The sequence below is a fragment of the Pteronotus mesoamericanus genome, unplaced genomic scaffold, assembly GCF_021234165.1.
Source record: "Pteronotus mesoamericanus isolate MK-2021 breed Mesoamerican mustached bat unplaced genomic scaffold, CSHL_Meso_final scaffold_31, whole genome shotgun sequence".
NCBI lineage: Eukaryota > Metazoa > Chordata > Mammalia > Chiroptera > Mormoopidae > Pteronotus > Pteronotus mesoamericanus.
The window spans coordinates 4,724,559-4,747,389 of NW_026555312.1; the positions used below are offsets into that span (position 1 = coordinate 4,724,559).

The 22,831-nt window shown below is 33.8% G+C and overlaps 1 protein-coding gene across 1 annotated transcript in view; it reads left to right on the top strand.

The window, feature by feature from the left end:
- Positions 1 to 22,831, top strand: part of BTBD8 (BTB domain containing 8) — a 96,258-nt gene that overhangs the window by 68,744 nt on the left and 4,683 nt on the right. Inside the window, exons 8-16 of the mRNA XM_054592128.1 lie at positions 660 to 748; positions 1,175 to 1,277; positions 11,458 to 11,640; positions 12,323 to 12,460; positions 13,358 to 13,487; positions 15,968 to 16,029; positions 20,056 to 20,755; positions 21,000 to 21,087; positions 21,672 to 21,811. Of these exons, the coding sequence (XP_054448103.1) occupies positions 660 to 748; positions 1,175 to 1,277; positions 11,458 to 11,640; positions 12,323 to 12,460; positions 13,358 to 13,487; positions 15,968 to 16,029; positions 20,056 to 20,755; positions 21,000 to 21,087; positions 21,672 to 21,811 (1,633 nt within the window). The remainder of the gene's footprint in view (positions 1 to 659; positions 749 to 1,174; positions 1,278 to 11,457; positions 11,641 to 12,322; positions 12,461 to 13,357; positions 13,488 to 15,967; positions 16,030 to 20,055; positions 20,756 to 20,999; positions 21,088 to 21,671; positions 21,812 to 22,831) is intronic.

Below are 22,831 nucleotides of genomic sequence, written 5' to 3' on the forward strand. Positions count from 1 at the left end.
ATTGCTGGTATTTATTAAGTGTATGAACCCTAGATCACAATTTTAATGTGTACAGAGAGAAGTTTAACTCTGTTCATCCTAATGGGCAATAGATGTGCTTAGGAACATAGTCCAAAAACTGAAAACATGTGACACGGGCAACATGTAGCCCAGAGGCTTACCACCAAGAGCTGTGAGTTGTTTTCACTACTTGTGTCTACATTTTATTTATTTGTTATCTTAGTTCATTACTTCCTTATATGTGCTTTTTAAAATGTATGTTACATCATTATGATGTAGTTAAATATTATTTTATCTGAGGTCAGTGTAGGACCTTCCATTGCACATGTACTTAAAGTTATACTTTAGAATACAGATTAGATCAAATGATTGTTTTGCAGTGTGATGTGCCAGAAATTATTGTGCCACCTTTACTTTTTAAAAAAATTAAGCTAAATGAAACTAGAATAGAAATTGTGTGCATTTTGGCAGATAAAAGAGCTGAAATGCTATTCTATAAAACTAGAAGTTATTAGTGGTACTTTCTTTAAAAGAGTAATAGATTTTTTAATTATACATATTTGTTCTACAGTTTAAGTACATAGATCAGATCATCTATATGAACCAAATACTTCTGTAGGGTGAATAAGAATAAATATAGTGTTTTCTATCGATTTCAGCCTGTCCCCAGAAGATTGACATCTATACTAGAATGCCTGGTTATTGCTCATTCAGTTGGAGTGGAAAGTCTTTTTGCTGACTGCATGAAGTAAGTGATCTGAAGCTGATGCTATTAATTTAGGGATTTTGTTCCGTTCTCATTTTCTGGAAAATTTTAGACTTGGCTGATTTTCTCAGGCACAATATATGTAGTATAATGCTTAACTAGTTGTAACAATTGAAAAAGAAGTATTGATTTAGACATTACTCAAGATGCTTGGGATCAATTTTATTTTAGCTCAGTCATTGTTACTTATGTTAAAATCCAGGCACATTAACCCAAAGTGGATTTAAGATACATGTTTACTACAAAGAGAGCATACTTAAGTTTATTATAGAGCTAACAAAATTAACTGTAATGGTTAGTCAAAACATATATGTACAAATTGAAAATGCAAATATTATGGAATATTAAAATGAAACATAATACAAATATTTTTACTTCTCTAACTTGTGATTCTTTGATTTATAACAGGTGGATTGTAAAGCATTTTGCAAGGTTTTGGTCTGAGAGAAGCTTTGCAAATGTACCTCCTGAGATTCAGAAATGTTGTCTTAACATGTTGATTCAGTCCTTAGTAAGTATAACCTGAATACCCTTGTTTGTATTTGTCTTCAAAAAGTTTATTCAGTTTTATATAGGTACTTTCAATATTTTAAATATAAATGTAGAACTATATTATAAGTGCAAATGAGAGAACCAATTCCAGGTAACCCAGAACCAGTTCTAAGAACCTATCATTAAGATCCTGTTTCTGTGTACCAAATTCATTGGTAAAGATTCAGTCAGAGAAGCAGAGAGGCTCAGCAACATGGACTTCCACTCATTAAGGTGTATTTGGGTATAACACTGAAACTTCTCTATGGCAACATTCCCCACGAAGACCAGCTATCTGCCTGCTGGCAGGTTAATTACATTGGATTACTTCATCATGGAAAAGGCAGTGCCGTGTTCTCAGTGGAATAGACATTTGCTCTGCATATGAATTTGCCTTCATTGCTTCTAACATTTCTGCTGAAGCCACTATCCATGGACTTATAGAATGCCTTTCCACCATCGTGGTGTTTTATACAGCATCATTTCTTACTAAGGAACTCCACAGTCCACAGCAGATGAAGTCTAACAATGGGCTCATGTTCACAATTTCACTGGCCTTATGTTTTCTATCATCCTGGAGCAGCTGGCTTGATAATATGGCTGAATGGCCTTTTGAAGACTTGCAGCACCAGCGAAGTAGCAGTGCCTTCTGAGGTTGGTGCAGTGCGCTTCAGGAGGCTGTATATGCTAAATTGGTTTTTAATTTATGGTGCTATTTCTCCTATAACTAGGATTCATGGGTCAAGAAACTAGGAATGAGAGTGGCTCCACAAACAATTATTCCTAGTGACCCACTGGCAAAATTTTTGCTTCCTGCCTCAGCAACTATAGTTTCTGTAGATCCTAGGGGTCTTCCTTCCAAAGAGAGAAATGCTTCTATCTTGGGACACAATGATTACATTGAGACTTCCTCCTTCTGGCCACTCTGTGAATCAACAGGGAAAGAAGGTGAATTATTGGTAGAATGAGCCTAACAATCAAGGGGAAATTGTGTTGCTACTATGTAATGTGGGTAATGAGGAGTACTCTTAGAATGCTATACTCCCATGTCCTATGATTAAAATCAAAGGAAAACTAACAACCCAATTTAGGCAGCACTGATGTTGGCCCAGATTCTTCAGGAATGAAAGTTGGGGCCACCCTCCCAGATAAAGAACAACAAATTATAGAGGTACTTGCTGAGGGCAAAGGGAATATGCAGTGGTAGTGGGAAAAGGTAGTTACCACCTATGAGCAAGTGACCAGGTATAGAAATGAGCACTGTAATAATTATGATATAAACCAGTTCATTTCCCTTTTTATGTGAATATTTGTGTATATATTAAACCAAGTATTTTTTCCCAGTCTCATTCCCCTAACATCTAATATGACATGATAATATTAGTTAACTTTATATCTCCATATTTAATTTACAATATACCAAAGGGGAGTGTGAGTCAGTTTGAAGAACAATGAACATCACTCAAAGACAATACCTGAGAATTTTTATCCTCTTTTAAGGAAAGAGTTAGCATGTCTGTTGTATAGGAGATAGTTAATGTAGGCAGAAGCATGGCTTTGTTATTATCTCCATTTGGGAATTGAATACAGTATAAAGAGATGTGTATGGGTGCCAGGTTGACAAGGGGTGGACTGTAGTGGCTTTGTAATGTATCGGCTTGGCTTGAATGTACTGTGCTTCCCAGAATGTCTTCCTTTGTATCTTTCCAGTTACAGTGGCCCCAAGAAACAATTTGGCATGAAATTTGTAGGGTAGAGGTGAAGCAGCAGCCTTTCTTTTTTCAGCAGGAAGATTGGAGCAGGCTCTTTTAGCTTATACATTCTGCATGTTTACTGGCTCACCTTGGCTTGGAACAGCAGCCAGGCCTGCAACTTCTTCACCTTGCCCTGTATCCTCTTTTGGCTTCTCTTTCCTGGGCCAGGGACCTATTTACCTCCACAGTAAAGGGTGCCAACATCTCCAGAAGGACACCTATTTCATGCAGGTTGGAGTCAGTGAGAGCTGCAGTGAGCCCATCCTTGTGTATTACAGCTTGTGCTTTGCGTATCACCTTGTCCTTCTTACTCTATGCTTTGTGTCCATCTTCCTTTCTCAACTGCCTTCCCAGCGGACTTCAAAGGGTTTTGCAAACCCTTTGCAAAACCCTTTGCAAAGGCAAAGTAACCATCAACAAAATGAAAAGACAATCCACTGAATGGAAGAACATATTTGCCAATGAGACATCTGATAAGGGGTTAATATCCAAAATTTGTAAAGAACTTATAAAAGTCAATACCAAAAAAACCAGACAACCCATTTTAGAAATGGACAAAGGACTTGAATAGACACTTCTTCAAAGAGGACATACAGATGGCCAATAGATATAAGCAAAGATGCTCAACATCACTAATCATCAAAGAAATGTAAATTAAAACCACAGTGAATTATCACCCCAATTCAGAATGGCTATCATCAATAAATCAACAAAAAACAAATGTTGGTGAGGATGTGAACTGTTGGTGAGAATACAGATTGTTACAGCCACTGTGGAAAGCAGTATGGAGTTTCCTCAAAAAGTTAAAAATGGAACTGCCTGATGAACCAGCAATCCCACTTCTGGGAATATATTAATATCTGAAGAAACCCAAAGCAGTAGTTCAAAAGAATATATGCACCTCTATATCCATTGCAGCATTATTTACAATAACCAAGATATGGATGCAGCCCAAATGTCCATCAGTAATGAGCAGATAAAAGAGCTGTGGTACACTTACACAATGGACTACTACTTGGCCATAAAAAAGAAGGAAATCTTATGCTTCGTGCAGCATGGATGGACCTGGGGAGTATTAGGCAAAGTGAAATAAGGCAGTCAGAGAAAGACAGATGCCATGTAATTTCACTTCTATGTAGAATTTAATAAACAAAATAGAATCAGACTTATAGATACAGAGAACAGACTGATAGCTGTCAGAAGGGACATGGTTTGGAATTTTAAAAAATGTATATATAGAACACACAGACACAGACAACAGTATGGTGATTACCGGAGGGAGATGGGGGTCAGGGAGGTAAAAGAAGGTAATGGGGAGATATATGATGGTATTGGAAGGAGACCTGACTTGGGGTGGTGAACACACAATATAATGGACAGATAATGTATTATAGAATTGTACACTTGAAACCTATTTTTAAAAAACCACAATGACATATCAGCTGTCAAATAAAAAGAAATTTGGGCCTTGACTTCAAGTAACTCACAAATTGATGAAAAAAAAGGCATTTAACTAAGTAAAATACAAGTTAGACTATGATGAATGATAACATTTTCATGTCTTACTTACCTTTGTAGCCTCAGCCTCAGGACAGTGCCTAGCATATACTAGACATGCAGAGTATATTGTCAAATAACTAAATAGATTAATGAATAAGTATAATTTGTATTTCAGGTATGTACATGGGATCACAGAGGTTAAAACAATTGATTTGGAATTGAATGATGAGAAAAACAATTTGCGATAAACCTGAAAATAAAGGACAATTTCAAAATAAAGAATTACAGTAGGGCGTTTCTGACAGACTTTTAAAATGTGTCCAGGGTCCTAGAGACTGGGTAGTTCCAATATTCTTGCTGTAACTGAAATGAGGAAAGCTAAGTCTAGGGAGAGGGTAAGGCCAGACTGGGAGGAGTCTTAACAGGAGGTCTTATTGAGAAGTTTAATTTTTTTTTGATAAGTGGTGTGTGAGTTTAATTGAAAAATAAGCCCCCATACTATGCCTTTCTGCCTCTTCCAATATTTTACTTTGATTTTATCGCTCTAATCAGGTCCTATAAGCTTTGTGAATGGTTTTTTTTTCCTTTCAAGAGTTAAAAAAATGAACATTAGAAAAGCCAAACACCCAGTTTGATCAATAGCCTTTTGGCATCATGATTATTATAATGAAAATTTGAAATTTTGTCCTTTTTTGTGGATATTCAAGTTTTAATAAAAATTAATATATTATATAAATAAAATATATATACCTTTTGATAAAATAGAATATTTTTATTTTTCTAATTAAAATTTGCAATATGTTATCCAGAAAAATGAAAGAAAACAGTTTTCTTAAGTGTTCTTTAGTTCTAATTCAGTTCAACCACATATACCATGGCAGTCACTGTACTCCATCAGGGATATACCTAACACTACCGCATACTATGAGAAATAAGGAAGTACTGCAGTAGACTATATTGGGAGATTTTTTTTTATTATTTTAATGTGAGCAACTTTGAGTATTTTCTCTTTCTTGGTCACTATACAGCAGTTCAGTGAGATGTGGCTGCTCCCTTCTACCAAGTACAAACCATTGCTTTTGGGAGGAAGAGACTGCAGAGGAAAGTTAGGATTTTATAATGTAATTACTTGAAATGTGTCAAAACATGATTATATTTTTCTGTTAAAGCCCTTAGAAATGACACATAATGAAATTTTTAAATTTAGGAAAGTTAATATATGAGTGGGGATGATCACTAGGGTAAAACTAAAGTTTTATATACACACACACACACACACACACACACATATATATATAAACTTTATAACTATATATATAACTATATATAATGGTTGGTCCAGAAAGTATCTAGCCATGTGTTCAGCCATGTAATATGAAAAATAGAGACATTTATTGAAGATACAAGAAACATTGTACATAGGACAACGATACCTCAGTCCCCTTCAAAGTAGGCACATGGGGACCTCACACAGTTCTCCCAACATCTCTTCCACTGTTCAAGACACTGCAAAATCCTTTGTTGGAATCACCATCAGCTTGTCCTGTCATATTTTCCTGAATCTCTTAGTCAGTCTGAAATCTCTTCCCTTTCAAAGGTGATTTTTGTTTTTGGAAAAGCCAAAAGTCACAGGGTGACAAATCTGGGGTGTAGCGGGGCTGAGTCACCTTGATGATTTGATGTTTCACAAAAAAAATTCTGCACGGGACATAAGTGGGCACATTGTCGTGATGAAGCTACCAATCACCAGTTGCCCATAGCTGTGGCCATTTCATCGTTTTGCATCTCTCAGTCAAGGCAGAATGCCGAGGCAGTACTCCTTATTGTTTGGCCTGGAGGAGTGTACTCATGATGGACAACACCTTCCCAATAAAAAAGCATAGTTAACATGGTTTTAATCTTGCTATAACTTGCTGTGCCTTCTTCGGGTGTGGAGAATGAGACTATTTCTATAGGGATGACAGGGCCTTAGTTTCTGAATCATAGCTATAGGACTCACAATTCATCTCAGGTTATGACCTTCTGGAGAAAATATGGTTCATTGATAGCAGTTTGAACCAAGTCATTAGCAACTGCAGCACAGTGTTCCTTCCTTTTGCTCTGGTAGCAGAAGCTGCGGAACAGATTTTGCCACAGCACATTTCTTGCCAAGATCCTGCATCAAAATCTTGGACATAGTAGTCTTTGGAATCCCCAGATCAGCTTCTAGTTCTTATACTGTCAGTTACCAATCTTTGTTGATTGTGATTCAGCATTCTCAGGTGTTCTGATGGTTTCAGGTCTTCCAGAATGTGGATCACTTTCCATAGATTCTCAACCATCTTTGAAGCATTTGTGCCACACTTTTCATTGCACTGCACTCATTGCATTGTCCCTAAAAACCTTCTTAATTATCCAAATAGTTTCTGTGTAGGAATGTTCAAGCTTAACGCAAAATTTGATGCAGATTTGTTGCTCCCTCATTTTGAATGCAGCGGCCACACAGTACACATGCTCACTCAGTGGTGTATACCGCCCCCACTGACTAGTACAGTGAAGTCATCATTATTCACACATGTGCATTCCAGTCCACTGTCCTTGGCTGCCAGGTTACACTGATGTTGCGCAAACCATTCTTATTATATTAATAATGGCTGGACTTTCTCCAGACAGACCCTAAGTATTACTGCTAGTCTTAAGACCAAACGATAGCTGAAGCCCTATTTGATTAACACAGTAAGGATTAAGAAATAGTATGAAACATTGGGTTTATTCAATGTATGGTGTTAGGACAATCATGAATCTAGCTGTAAAAAAATTAAGTTTTATCTTACCTCACATCCTGGTATGCCAGGATGTAATCCAAATGGATCAAAGGTTTGAATGTAAGAAAAACCATTAAAATACTGCAGTAGCCCTGGAAGCATTATTTTATAGCCTCAATAGGGAGTAGGAATACAAAATTCAGAAGCAATAAAAATTTTGATTACATAAAAATGCAAAATTTTTATATAGTAAAAAACAACCACAAGCAAAGTCAAAAGGCAGTTCATATCATACTCATGCTTCTAATTTTTCTAATATAGTTGATTAAAAAATTGCTAAACATAGAATAAGATTAGATAGTTCACAAAGAAAATACAAACACCTCTGAATTTGATGAACAAATTCTCAACTTCATTTATTTAAGAGAAATGGACATTAAAATTATAGTGTCAGACCATTTTCTACCTTTTAGAATGAAAAAATAAGGAAATTTGTACTATGTTAATAAGGATGTGGGAAATAAGTACTTTTATTCATTTCTGGGAAGGCTATAAATTAGCACCCCTTTTGCTGTTTTTCAAACTTTTTTGACTGTGACCCAAAGTAAGTAGTTTTGTTGTTGTTGTTGTTTTAGCATTGTAACCCAGTGCACTCACACATGTAGAATAGAAATAATATTCATAAAAGAGTACTTACCATTATTACATATGATATACTGATGTTTTCTATTTTTTCTTCTTAGTCTCAGTTTTTTTTCTTTCTCATATTTTACTTTGCTTTATAATGCGGATTCTGAATCACCAAAAATATTTCTCTACAGGAGAGGAGCCTACAGTTTGGAAAACAATGCTTCATTAATGATATGTTGCTAATGTTTTGGGTACTCAGGTGCCCCTCCTCATATCCTCTTTGCCCACTTGTGTACTCCAGCCATTGCTGCAGCATCCAGCATCATACGAGTATAATCTGACATTTTCTTTCAGCCACATCACACTTACTTCTCACTTTCCGACCTGAGGCTTAACTGCTACTCCACACAGGGTGTCTGCAATTTTAAAGTCCTGACACCTTGTAAACCTGGAAGTAAAAGGGAATTAAAACCCCAACGGACAAGCCCTAACCAATATATGGGAGCCAGTAGTTAAATGTTTCCCTCTTCTATCATTTGGGAGAATAGTCTAAGTGCAGTCTTTGTGACTCTTCAGAGGATCCCCAGAAAGACTGAGCGCTAGTTGCCAACAGTAGTGAATGCTGCATCAGTGCTTCTCAAACTTTAATGTATATTTAAAACCCTTCAGCATCTTGGTTAAATATAAGTTCTAATTCAGTAAGTAAATAAGGGTTGGAGCCTATGATTCAACATTTCTAGCAAGCTTTAGAGGGTATTGATGCTGAGGATAATACTTTGAGTAGCAAGGAGTTAGAAAGCAAACCCTTCCATTGGCTTTCCCTCTTTTCCTGTTTCTCTCTCCCAGTGCCTCAGATCCTTTTATAACTATGTGCATAGAGGCCTGTTTCTCAGGCTCAGTTATTAGGCAGACCCAGTCTAAGACAAGCAGTACTGACCCAGCAATTCTGTTTCTAGGAATTTATCCTATAGACATATTTACAATGTGTGAAATAATGTTATCTACAATGTTATATTACAACAACAGCAAAAAAATTAGAAACAACATTAATGTCTATAAGAGGACTGGTTGAATTACTTAGGGTATATCCATATTATGGAGTGTTACACAGTTGTTAAGACAATAACAGGGTTCCTTATATTCTGATAAAAATATTCCAGATGTATGCTAACAGTCCAGAGTACTATGCATATGAAAGACTCCATTTGAGTAAAATAAGGCAAAAATTACATGTATTTGTGTTTGTACATAACTCTGGAAAGAAACAGAAAATAAATAGTATTGATTGGGATAAGGGGAAATGGGTAGCTTGGGAGAGGTGGAAGAGGGAGGCTTCTTTTGATAATGCCCCATATATATTTTTTGAAGTCTTAACTATGTGTTCTGTTAACTATTAAAATTTTATGTGTTTGGTCTAGAAGAGTATTACATTTTCTTTCTTCTTTGAACCTCAGGCTACTCTGACATTTAATGTTATTATAAATTCAGATCAGTATGGGATAAGATCACATACCACCTATGTTATCACTTATGTTCATATTTTAGTTTTTCAATAGATTACAAGCTAAATTATGACAACTATATTCTATATCTGTATTTTAAAAAAGGGTACTGTCAGAGCACATAACATAGGTCTGTAGTAAACATTTTGTAGATATCTGCCAAGTTTACTTTAATGCCATACATTTGGCACTACTAACAGGAAAATACCTATAGTAGGTCAAATTGTGATTATTGCCTAAAACTCTTAGTAATTGCCATTACTCAGGGAGTCGTTAGAGGAGAAAAGGATGATGGTACTAAAATAATTTTAAAAGACTTGAATTAGTAAAGTATGTATTTTTTAACTCTAATAAATAAAGCAGGGGAAGTATATGTTTTAAAAGAATTCTTGATGAATGGTTAAAAATTTTAAAGTCTTGATGTTCAAGAATTAAACTTAATTTAGCTTAGGAATTTGCTTACAGATTTGAAGTCTTTGATAATGCTAAGAGATCAACAAACATTTGAGTGTCTACTATGACCCATTTCCATACTAGGCCCTGGGGATACAATGGTGAGCCAAAAACAGATGGTTTCACACTCAGTAAACATACAGTCTAATGAGGGAGAGAGATATTAATCAAATAGCTAACTATTGCATAATTGAAAATGAATTAAGTGATCTAAAGTAAAGGGACAGATTCTCTGATGGCATGTATAAAGGGAACCTGATGTAGGTACAGGAATCGGGAAAGGAATAGTGCTTGAATTATGATTTGAAAGCTACAGAAGGTGTGCAAAGTTTACATCAGGCGGCGTATGTTAAGGATTTCTGGCTGTCATTTCCAGATTTATCAGTTATCACTGAGTAACAAACCACCCCCAAAATAAGGGGCTTAAAACTACAGTTCATTTCTCACAATTCTATAGGTTGACTGGGTGATTCTTTTGTTGGTCTTGCCTGAGCTCAGTCCTGCAGCTGCTTTCAACTGATAGCTAAACAGGAGGCTGGGCCTCATGCTCCATGTGATCTCTCTTACCATGCTTCTCTGTGGCCTCGGGGTCCCTGAAGATCTAGGGTGGTAAAGGCAGAGCTGCAAGGCTTTTTAAGGCCTAGGCTGTGAAACTTGCACAACACCACTATTTGTGTGAGCACGTGAAAAGATCAGTATAAGTACAAGGGATGAGGAAATAGATTTCGCCTCTTGATGGATGGAGCTACAAAAAGATTGTGCCTATGTTTTTCAATCTACTACAATCCGTTGGATAATTATTCAGTAACAGTTATTACCAAGCATTGTTTTAGGAACTATAAATCAATCATGGACATGGACAACAGTGTGGTGATTGCTGGGGATGGGGTGGAGGTGGAAGCGGGGGGATAAATTGTAATGGAAAAATATAATAAATAATAAGGTAATTATTGATAAAAAAGAACTACAAATCAAACATGAATAAGATAGAGTAATTTATTAGTTGTTGCTTTTCCTTGGACCCCATGGTATTTGTGTATTGTCATTCTATTTACCATAGAGATTAGTATTTGTGGAGATTAGAGATCACCATCAAATGAATAAAACATAAAATGAGGGGGCTTACCTAATTAGAGAGGAGGGAAAAAATCACTGCAGATTATAAGTCATCTTTAGCCTTTCTAAATTTGTAATAAAGAACACATATTTTACAGTCATAAAAGAATTAAGGCTATGTTGGTGTAGCCATGCAATTATGAATGATATCTATAGGGACAAAAAATTCAGTAATGAAAAATCTCGAGAAAATCAAGTTTTTATTTGTAGTTATAACTTGCTTTCAGGTTTGTTTTAGCTATCTCTTAAAGGTGATTTTTTTCCAAGCTCAAAGTTTGCCCTTTTGGGTAATTTTGAATGAATGAATAAATAGTACAAGTAAAACTAATGATAAAGATATTAGCTACCTGAAATTTTGGGTTTTTGCAGGAAGCATCACCAAAAAAAAAGTATTTGATTTGCTTAGAAAATTATTTTATGAGCCGTAATCTAACTTTTTTCAATATTTTTTAAATTATAAGAATGATAAGAATGCTGCTTTTCTTCTGATGGAAAGTGACAGGCTAATCATCAGTTTACCCAGAGTGAAGTGGACAGAAACAGCACTGACTATGGCATCTCAGCTACAAGAAGAATGTATTGCATTTATTATAGAAAACTTCCCCAAGATCGTTCAAAGTGAAAATTTTGCTCTTTTCTTGCAGGTACTATTTTTAAGATTATATCCTATATTTAGTTCCATCTTTGTGTTCTGATTATAATTATGCAAGAGTTTTTAAATGCAGGTTGTCTTCGATTAAACTTGTAATAAATTCCAGAGCAGATGGCAGGTTTGCATAGGATTTAGAGCAGTGATGGACAGGATTTTTGGCTCACAGTATAATGAAGGCAGGAGGGGACATGTTTCAGTACCCTGGCAAAGCCCAGTGTTACTCTGGCCAACTCTGGCCCTCTATCATCATGAGCCATATTTTAGAAACCAAAGTCATAAAGATACTGTTTTGGTCACTAATACAATTATGGTCCACACAAAATCTTTGTTTTCCTGGGGATCCACTTTCTCTAATTTTAGCCGTTAAAGAACTAATATTACTTACTTCTAAGCTCTGTTTTTAGGATGATTGGGTTCTTCAGAACTCTGTGTGTGTGTGTGTGTGTGTGTGTGTGTGTGTGTGTGTGTGTGTATGCGCAGATTTTTTAACAAAGGAAAGGGATTACAATATTTAAAACAGCAACTATTATAATAATAATTAACAGAGGATATAGGATTTCTGGTTGATTTCATACAGCCAGTTATGATGAATGGTCTGCTCATATGCCAGACTTTCACATTTCTTACACATTTTACCTATATTCCTATTAAATGTCAATTTCTATGTTTTATAGTCACAAGCAATGAGCAGCACAGCTGATCTGTTGGACAAAATTTTAAAAGCAATTGAAGAAAACATTACCACTGAGAATAGTTGCTCTCTTCTTATGGCTGTGGACATGTTACTGAACTCTGACAACACAAAAGAAATGGTACTGAATGTAATATAGTTCATTAAAATACTGTAGCATTTGAATTGTTTTTAATATTTTAAAATATATGCATGTTTTAAATGGTCCATGGTTCATTGAAAATAGGTAATGGATACCTGAGGGTTGGTTATAGTCTACTTTTATATATACTTGGAATTATTTTGTAATACAGAAATGTTTTAATTTTTATTTACCTCCAAGTGGACATAATATAGAAGTTTAGAATTTGGCAATTTTACTGGCTAATTCAAAACATAGTTTGGTACTTAACAATATTAATTGGTATAGTATAACTCTAGTGTTTCTCCCTGGTGACTCCATTAAAATTCCTAAATATAAACATAGAGAATTTAAAATAATTTTTTAGAAATTTTAATCATCAGTATATTTTATTTTATAATATATTCTTAATTCCTTTTTCTCTTAAAGTAATCGTATTTAAAGTAGGATTGACTGGAGAAAAGTATAATTAAAATATTACTTATTTTTAAATGCAGTTAATAATGGTAATTACTAGGCTAATTGTAACTTACTGACATTTTGTATTCAACAAGAATGATTTTACAATTTTCATCATATTTATTATGATTGCATAGAGTTATTTGACCTTGTAATGTCATAGTGGATTTGAAAAGGCTGTGGAAGGTATTCATGTAAAAGGCCATTGGTGGTTTAAAATAATGTTTGGTTGAAAGGATAAGGTTTAGCTTCATGTTCACTGTAAAATTCTGTGGTGAAGAGTAAGCTTTCATAAATAACATGTACCCGACAATCTTAAAAATCTAAGTGATGACATCATTGATCTAGTTTAGGAATAAGTAGATTCGGAAAGGAATAATGACTGGTTGCTATGACAATGTGGCTCTCACCAGCTGCTGATTTGTTGCTTGAACGCAGGGTTTTACGTGCAAGATCCAGGCTCTGCGTGATAAGCTGTGGATCTTCCTGGTTCAGTCTTTCTATGCTGTTCGTCACACAGAAAGCTGGAAGCTGATGAGCACAGATCATCAACAGAAAATCCAAGCAGGTATGTTAGCCTTGAGATTTTTTATTCTTATATTATAATCTTTGTGAGAAGGGATATTTTGAGAGGATTCTAATAAGTGGTAGGATTAATATTTGTTTGCTTCTGTTCAATAATAGCTTTCTGATTGAAACCAGTGGTAGTATGTTAAGGCAGTTTTAATAAATCATGCTTTTTTGCTGTTCATAGAAAATGAAACTCATTTCATATATATATTTATGTATAAATTTTTTATCTTACTTTATCTTAGCAATAATGTTCCAACCAAATTTGCTTAAAAGCATTCTTGTTTTACTTAAAGAGATTAGAAGTGTAGGAAAATGTAATCCATATAAAACAGATCACCAAACATACTTTCTCTCCCTTTTAAAATATATTTTTCCATAAAGCTTTTTCCATCTTTTGCATATAATGCCCTTTCTTGTGGTTGTTGCCTGTATTAGATGGCTTAATTTCACAATTGATTGGTTCAGTGATACGGTATGTGCTATTGCGGAGTGTCCCTCAGGAGCCACACAGTGGTCTCTGACATTTAATAGGTACTATTTGAAACATTAACATTAAACAAAAGGTATATATTGCTCAAAATGTATATTTGTTTCAAAAATATTAAAATAAAATTTTGAGTGTATGGAATAAAATGGCTTCATGACTATTTTTGGCTTAAAGCAGGTGTCTTAGAAAAAATATTGGCAGATTGAGCAAATGTACTTTTAAACATTTTAAGTTAAGAGACTAGAGACTGTATTTTCTGAAGCAAACATTTTTGCATTATAAAACATGGAAGCCATATGTGATACAATATATTCTTGATAATTCATAGATAGATTAAATTCTTTAATGGTTTAGTCAGAATATGATTTGCTCTGTCTTGTGTTATGAGTATAACATAATAGTATACCTAGATGTGATCTTGAGAACACTTTTCAAAGAAATAAAAAATAAATAAATAAATAAATAAAACAGAATCATAAAACCAACAGAAATCATGAAGTCTTTAGAAACTGGACATTTTTTCTTTGTGACTCTTTTTATATTGATTTTTAGATGACAGTTTTAATTTACTATGAAATAAGTAAAATGTGAAGAAAAAAGGTCAGCATTCTATGAGTAGATGTCAGTCAACTTTCTTCTGATTGTCAGTGAACTTTATTTTTCTTCATTTTAGAGGATTTCTTAGCTAAGTTGAGCTTCAGTGTTCTTTGTCTTAATTCTTCAAAGTGCTAATTAAAATGACATGTAAATATATATATATTTACTATACACACACACATATACACATATCTAAAACAAAATATTATTGGTAATCCAACTAATTGTCAAAGAGAACTTTTCAACCTATTACATTTACATCAGTGTAAAAATAATGTTTTTTAAATCTTAAATATGTTGAATTATAATGATTCCTGACTTATAGAGAATTATTGCATGGAGAAACCCCAGAGAAAGGGGTGATTCTAGGTTGTCTTTGTTATAAGATTTCTTTCTTCTAGTTTGAGTTACTGACCTTTGGGAGAAATCATGTAATAATTTCTTCCTGTCTAGTATTGTGCAAAGTCATTTGCTAACTATAAATCAGTCCTGACAATGCCATTTCTAGGGTCCTGCTTTGTCTTATAGTACATATCCTATAGAATAGAAATAGTAGAAGATGCATAGTAGAGTTACAGATAATTTAATGTATTTTTCTTCAGTTGCTTTAATAAAAAAATAATTTTTGGAAATTACATGTATTTCTTCAAAATATATGTTTAGAGCCCCATAACCTTCAAAAGGCAAAAAATGTATTAAACTATATTTATAGTTCTTGTACCATTATTCCTATATATTTTCCTGATGTCATTTCAATTCTTATTTGAAGAATGTAAATGTGAGTTCTCCAGTAATTCCCATATCAGCCTAATCTATAAAGTAGATATTTATGTAATTCTAAAAAAATAGGAGTTTGAGGATTGTTTATTGTTTTCTTTTCAATAGAACCTTATGTTTTCCTCTTTCTTCCTTCCTATGATATAACTGCAAAGCCAGATAATATTTATAGTTCATTTCAAACGTATCTTTACAACTTAGGGTAAACATTTTCTCATATTTAATAGCTTATAAAATATTACACTTACCACAATCTGTAATTTTTTGAAATTTGGAATACCAAGTGAAACCAGTTATTTCTAAAATTTTACAGCTTCAGAAAATTTTAGTTTTTATAAATGTATGAATCTTCTCTCTGAGATTTTATAGTTCTCATTTATTAATTTTATAACAAAATTCATAGGAACCAGAAAATAAGAATAAAAATGTGGTTCTTTAAGAATTATTTGTTTTACTATAATAGGGAATTGTCTGTGTGTATCAGATTGATTTCAGGTATTTTAAAGTTATTTTCCCTAGAGACATAGCTCTTTCTGCTACTATACTATTTTTCCTCTAATTCTATGTTAATTCTACTGCATCCTATAAAAATAAATTGCTGTTTCCTTTTACAGCTGCATTTGACAAAGGTGATGATCGAAGACTCGGTAAAAAGCCTATATTCAGTAGCTCTCAGGTAAACTTTTAAAACTTTTTAGGTCCAAATGAAAAAGGATAGCAAATAATTTAAAATTCATTATTGTATGTTTCAAAATAATTTTTAAAATCTGTCCTTTCTTTAATTAAAACTATTTCTTAATGGGAATAATTTTGAGTCTTTTTTTAATCAAGTGAACATTTCATAAATTTTTAAATGATGTGAATTTTTGATATCCAGCTGGCATAGAAAGTGTAATACCGTCTACCTTTTTTATTTCCTTGAAAACCTTTTTGGCAACGAACATACTGGAGCTATTCCAATAGAAGAGAAAATGTCTAGAATTCTAGACCTAATTCAATGTCTGTTTTCTAATTAACCTATTTCTTACAAAAAAAAATTTTGGTTGTCCCAGTTTTCTCTATACTAAGATTTTAATTCATGTAATAAATATTTTGTGTGAAAAAGTCAATTAGAACCAAGAAGAGTAGAGTTGTGCTTTAAAAGTTAATTAGTATACTTACATGAAGTATCTAAAGTAGTCCGGACCTTAGAAACAGAAGGCAGAATGGTGATTGCCAGGATCCGGAGGCACAAGGAATTGTTTTTCATTGGATATAGAGTTTTAGTTTTGCAAGATGAAAAAGTTCTAGAGCTCTGTTGCACAACAAGTATTGTGTAGTTAACATTACTGTACTGCCCACTTAAAAATAGTTAAGATGATAAATTGTATGATATTTGTTTTTTATCACATACATAAATTACTTGGTGTATTTACTATAATGTGAAATACTATTTTCTTATCCAGAAATGTTATTAATGATGGTTAGGGCTCTAAGCTAGCTACCTTAAAGATTGTCACTTAATAATATATTTGAAGTATGAAATTATACTAACCTAGTACGTGCAGTACAGTGATACAGAGACATACAATGAGAGTTTCAGTTTTGAATGCAAAGAACATACTGCCTGCCCTTGAAGAGTGGAATAGAGAATCTCTTCCTCATCAACCAGCAGATAAAGAACTCACACAACTCTAAGCCACAACTAAGAGCTCTTACAGCTTGAGGCAGGGGCCAAGTTTCAGTTGTCGTCTGAGAAAAACTGTGGGATGCCGGAGATTTTTTGCCAGTAAACTTCCTAGGACTGTTTCCCAAAGCGTGTGTTCCATAGAGTACCAGCTCCCTCATATGTTCTGCCTAAGAACATGTAGCATCAACTATATTTGAGAATTGCTGCACACCATAGCTCCTCTTACAGACTGAGAATGTACACTGGCACCTTCAAAGCTCTGAGAAACACTGTAGTACGGAACACTGTTGAATTCTGTTTTATCCAAAATTTCCCCAACTGTTATAATCACAAAACAACACTAGACTCCCCCTAGGCCCCTGTTAGGCATATTGTAGAGTTACACTGAACATACTCTACAAAATGCACCCTTAGGATACTTTTTTCGATGTACCTTGTTATCCCCTCTAGGGTATTTTTTTTTAAGGCCTCAAGAATTAGCCTACCTGCCTTCCTTTCCCTGTCTTATTAACTCTACCAACCAGGCTTTTCCTCCTTCCTTTTCTTACAGCAAAATTGATCAAAGTCTCATTGTTCTTCCTAATTCCCCTGTCTTTCAGGTTGTCCAAGGGTTTATTCTCTTAACCACAAGAAAAAAAACAGGGTAATGTTTCCCTCAGAAAGGCAGTGGTATTCCAAATTGGATATTGGACATAGAATCAGAAGAGTTCAGACCTTGAGTTCACATTTATTATCTATGTCATCTGTGAGTCCTAGTATGCTTAGCTATAAAATGGAATGAAAAAACCTAGCAGTGAAAATTAAGTGAAATAATTTATGTGCAATTATCTGGTATGTAATACATGTTCAATGAGTGTAGAACAAATAAATGTGTTTTCTAAAAAGAGATGACATCTTTTGGAGGTAGGAAAGTTAATAAAAGGCAGAGAAAAATGTTTTAAAAGATTGATAGTATCAAAATATGATGTCTGGGATTTCCTTCAAAATAAAATAGGGGTAGTTATATATTAAACAAAAGCAGCCCAGAGTTGATAATTGTTAAAGATAATAGGTACATGGGGATTCATTATACCGTTTTGTCTTCTCATGATTGTTTAAATTTTTCTGTATTAAAAAGCTAAAAAACAGAACAAGAGGGAATAGTACTAGAACCTAAAGGGTGACTAAGAGGATTGCTTTAGAGGATTACTCTCTCTTTCTTCATTTTTGTCAGTAGCATATGGTGACCACTACCAGTTGTCCATTTGTGTACAGGTAATATAGGTAAATTTTGCAGACCCAAGTCAGAGGATGCCTAGAAATGCATATACATTGAAGCCTCATCATGATGTACTATGTTAATGTGAAATTTCTAAAAGAGTGTACTATATGCATCTCACCCAAAGTGTGATGCTTTAAAATAAAGTATGGTAGAATAAGTTAAGTAAGATCAGTGTTAAGGGTGGGAAGAGGTCTACTTAGTTTTAGGTACTAAAAATAAAGAATGAAATAAATAAATTTTTTTAAATAAAATATTTTGAGCTAAGATTTATTAAGAAAATAAAAAATGAGAGCTAAGCCTGTTTGCACTTTATAAATGTTACACAGAATCCTAGAACACTGTACTGAGTAGGACCAGTCTCTGCCCTCTGGACATGCATAATCTAAGGCCCAGAGATGTTAATGACTTCTTAAATATCCTAAGTCAGAGACAAAACTAGGACAGGAATCTAATGATTCTTTTATTAGCATACCTTGCTTTTTCCTAAACTTAGGTTATTACTTATTATGTATGAACATACATACACCCACATACACATATGTTATTTTTATCTTAGACAAAATTTTAATGTATTTAGAAGCTTTCTATATTTAGAAATAATCAGACCTTGAACTTATATATCAATATATGCTCAGGTTTAAAAATATAATTTTTTTTTTTGCATTCCCAGTATTTGATGGGCACAGTGCTAAAGGATACAAAGATGAAGATAACACTGGCTCTCCCTCCTACCACTACAATTTCATATAGCTTTTCAGGGCGCAGGGGGGAAGTATTTACATTACAAAATGTCAGTATAATCTTAAATTTGTATTTTAAAATTCCTACCAATTTAAAAAAAATTTTGTTCCCTTCCATATTAAGGTTGGTTCTTTCTAAACAAAGTAATAAAATAGGTGCATTTGTTTTCAGTGCCATTCCATTTTCCCCTTTTTACCTATTTTTAGGAGCCATCTCTTTTCCTCCACTTCCTCCTGACAACCAATACTGTATTACTATCTTTTTTTTTTCTATATTACTATCTTGTTTCTTTTAAAAACCAGGCTTTTCAGATATGAAATGTTTCTCAGAAGGTTTTGATTGTTTGTATTTTAATGAGGACTCTAAGAAGTAAACTATTCTTACCACAGAGGATAAAATTTCTGGCATTTGGGTTGAAAAGAGAATTTTGGGTGAAAATCTTGATAATGTCTCTCAAATTATTCCATATGGATGACTACCTACTTAAAGCAGTAGATAATGAGGCCAAGTCCTAGCTCCATTCCCATCAGCATGTGATCATGGGTAAATCACATATCTGTTTTAATCCTCAGTTTCTTGCCTAAAAAATAGAGATAGCAACAGGAGCTATCTTATCGTACTGTTGTGAAGATTAAGTGAGATGATACATGAAAAGTGTTTTAGCACAGACCTTGGGATTGGACCCTCAAAAGTATTGGATATTGTTATCATTCACTCAAGGCATCTAGACCCTATTAGTTATTAATCCTCTATCATAACTTCATAAAGTTAAGTAATATGCCTTTTAAAATAGTATAGACCTTAAATATTTTGTGCTATATTTTAGATTTGATTAATAAGATAATGTTATCAAAGACACATTGAAAGTATTGCTCAAAATGACCAAAGATACTTCAACTTTTGAGTGGACCTAAGTTACAATATAGATGTTGCTGGGGTTCTTTTTCTTTGAAAAACTGGCTTAATAAAATGTAAAGTATTTATGTCAAAGACATAAGTCAAGTTACAAGGTACTTTTTTCTTCTTTGTAGCAAAGAAGACAAGTCTCTGACTCTGGTGTTATAAAAAACAAATCTTTGAGAGAAAATAACAAGAAAAAGTGGTGGAGTTGTCCCTCTACTCATCAAAAGATGAAATCTGATGGATTAGGAGCATCTGGACATTCATCAAGTACTAATAGAAATACTATAAATAAAACGTTGAAGCATGATGATGTAAAAGAAAAGGATGGTATAAAAATAGCATCTAAGATTCCAAAAGAATTAAAATCTGGGGGAAAAAATGTTCCTGGAAAACCCAAAGCTATAATAAAACCCAAAACAGAAAACAATGATAGTGCAAAGTCAGCAAACATGTCACCTAGACAAGTTGTGGAAAGATCAGCAACAGCAGCAGCAAATGGACACAAAAATACATTAAATGGAAAGGAAGTGAGAAGTCAAGGACAAACTACTGGTGCCAGACCCAAGGTACTTGCTGGAAATTTAAATGTGCAAGCCAGAACAAAGCCTCTGAAGACAGGAAAAGATTCTCCATGCCTTGGCATCACAGAACGCTCCAGCAAATCTACAAATTCAAGTATGGAATTACTGGTTTCCACTGAAAGTTTGGATGAACCAAAAGAAAATGGATCAACAGAAGAGAAGCCAACTGGTCATAAACTGGCCTTTTGTGACTCTCCAGGACAGACATTAAAAAGCAATGTAGAAAGTATCAAAACTTCAGCTGTAGGTGGGTTTTAGCGCTCTAATATTTAATATTTCCTGACAGAATTCCTAGAAAAAATGACTTGTTTTGGACTTTTAGTTTCAATGCAAAAAAAGTATTTAGTTACATATATTCATGCAAACAGAAAAAACACAGTTCTTCTCATCTTGACATTTAATTTTGTTTACAGTGTCGGACTAGTAACTTTGTACATAATTGTTACATATTTAGTGTTCTATCTCATGACTCACTTTTTCTTATTTTACAGCCATAAAATCTCAAACTGTTTCAAAAGTTACCAATGGAACTTCAAGTAAAAAAAGCATTCATGAACAAGAAACTAATATAAGTAATAGGTAAGTCTTCATTGTTTTACCCATACATTAGCTTTCTCTGAAAGTTAATCATATACTGACTTCTGGCTAAATATTTTAAAATATCTTTTTTGTTAGGAAATTTAAAATATTTACATAATGATATTTTAAAACTTATTTACTAAAACAAGTTAGTATATTTCTGCAAAATGATTGATGCAAATAATTTACATTTGTCACACTTGATTATACATTGTTTTACCAAGCTTGAGTTACAGTTTTATAACCTAAAAGATATTTTTTATTTATTTGAGAAAAAATATTATTTTGTTTACGGGACTTTTAAAAGCTCATGTTTTGGCCCTGGCTGGTGTAGCTCGGTGGATTGCGTTCCGGCCTGCAAACCAAAGGGTCGCCGGTTTGATTCCCAGTCAGGGCCCATGCCTGGGTTGCAGGCCAGATCCCCAGTAGGGGGTGCGTGAGAGGCAACCGCACATTGATGTTCCTCTCCCTATCTTTCTCCCTCCCTTCTCCTCTGTCTAAAAATAAATAAATAAAATCTTTTAAAAAAAACACTCATGTTTTGGAATTTCAATGTAATGCTGAATGCAAATCATTTTTCTTAGTGTTCTAAAGAAGGTCACTAGCAAAGGATGTAGTGATCCAGTGCCACAGGCAGTTTTAAAGAAAAGAGGACATGACAATGGATGTGCTACAGCTCATCAGAGGACAAAGAATGCCCCATCTAATCTTGCTAAAACTCAAGGTAAAGCTGACATAATCCTGGTGTTCCTTCTTTGTTTGAATTGAATAAGCAGAGCCCTGATTTGGAACTTGAGCAGCAAATAAGCAATATATAACATAATTTCACTCATTTTACATTTGTTTCATGCTATAGAAATGAGATTTTATACATTTACATTTCAAACAAGTACAATATTTTGGTATTCTGGGGTGCTGGTTTGGTTTTTGCCTTCTGTGAGAAATAATTAAGGGGGTCACTACTATCTGCATTTCTGGTCCTTTTATGTATTATGGTCAGGTTTACTTCAAAGTTGCCTTAATAACTAGGAATTCCATCTGTAAAACCAGCACTAAAGATTCTTTAAAAAGTAATGGTGCAGTCTAGAGAGCTGTGATACATAGGAGGAAGAATTTTTCCTCTGGGATCTATTCCAAGAAAGAAAAGAGTGCCAATCAAATTGCATAATTTGCTAACATAATAACTGATTTTAAAGATTAACTTGATTTATGCATTAGGAGCAGTTTGTAAAATCCTAAAAACAGTGTTGAGTTACATAATGAATAGTACTGAAAGTAAATAAAAAATAAGGCAGAGAACAATTATTCATGTTATAGTTAAAATAAAATATGTTAAAAAAGAAATATTTAGGTATGTGGGGAAGGGGTCAAAAAATAAAATAAATAAAATTTAATGATATTTGGTAATTCTGTTTGACAGTGCCCAAAATGTGATCTCTAGGATTTTAACCAGTCCGGACAAAAAGATTCCCAAAATTAATCCTCTTTTCTTTCAGTTACTGGTTTTAGTTTCAACTGCATATATAAGTTGTTAACCCTAAAAAGCTATAATAATAATGATCTGGTTATAAGAAATAAATTAGTTTTGTCCATGGTTGAGGAAAAAAAATTGCAGCAGTTTTAACATTTCTATTTTATGTTTACCTTGATTCTCCTTTTCAGCTGTGTGGAATATAGTCTTTCTTCCCAAAAAAATTTCAAAGGGAAGTCCCTTACTGCTCTTTTGGTATAAGAAAATCAGAAT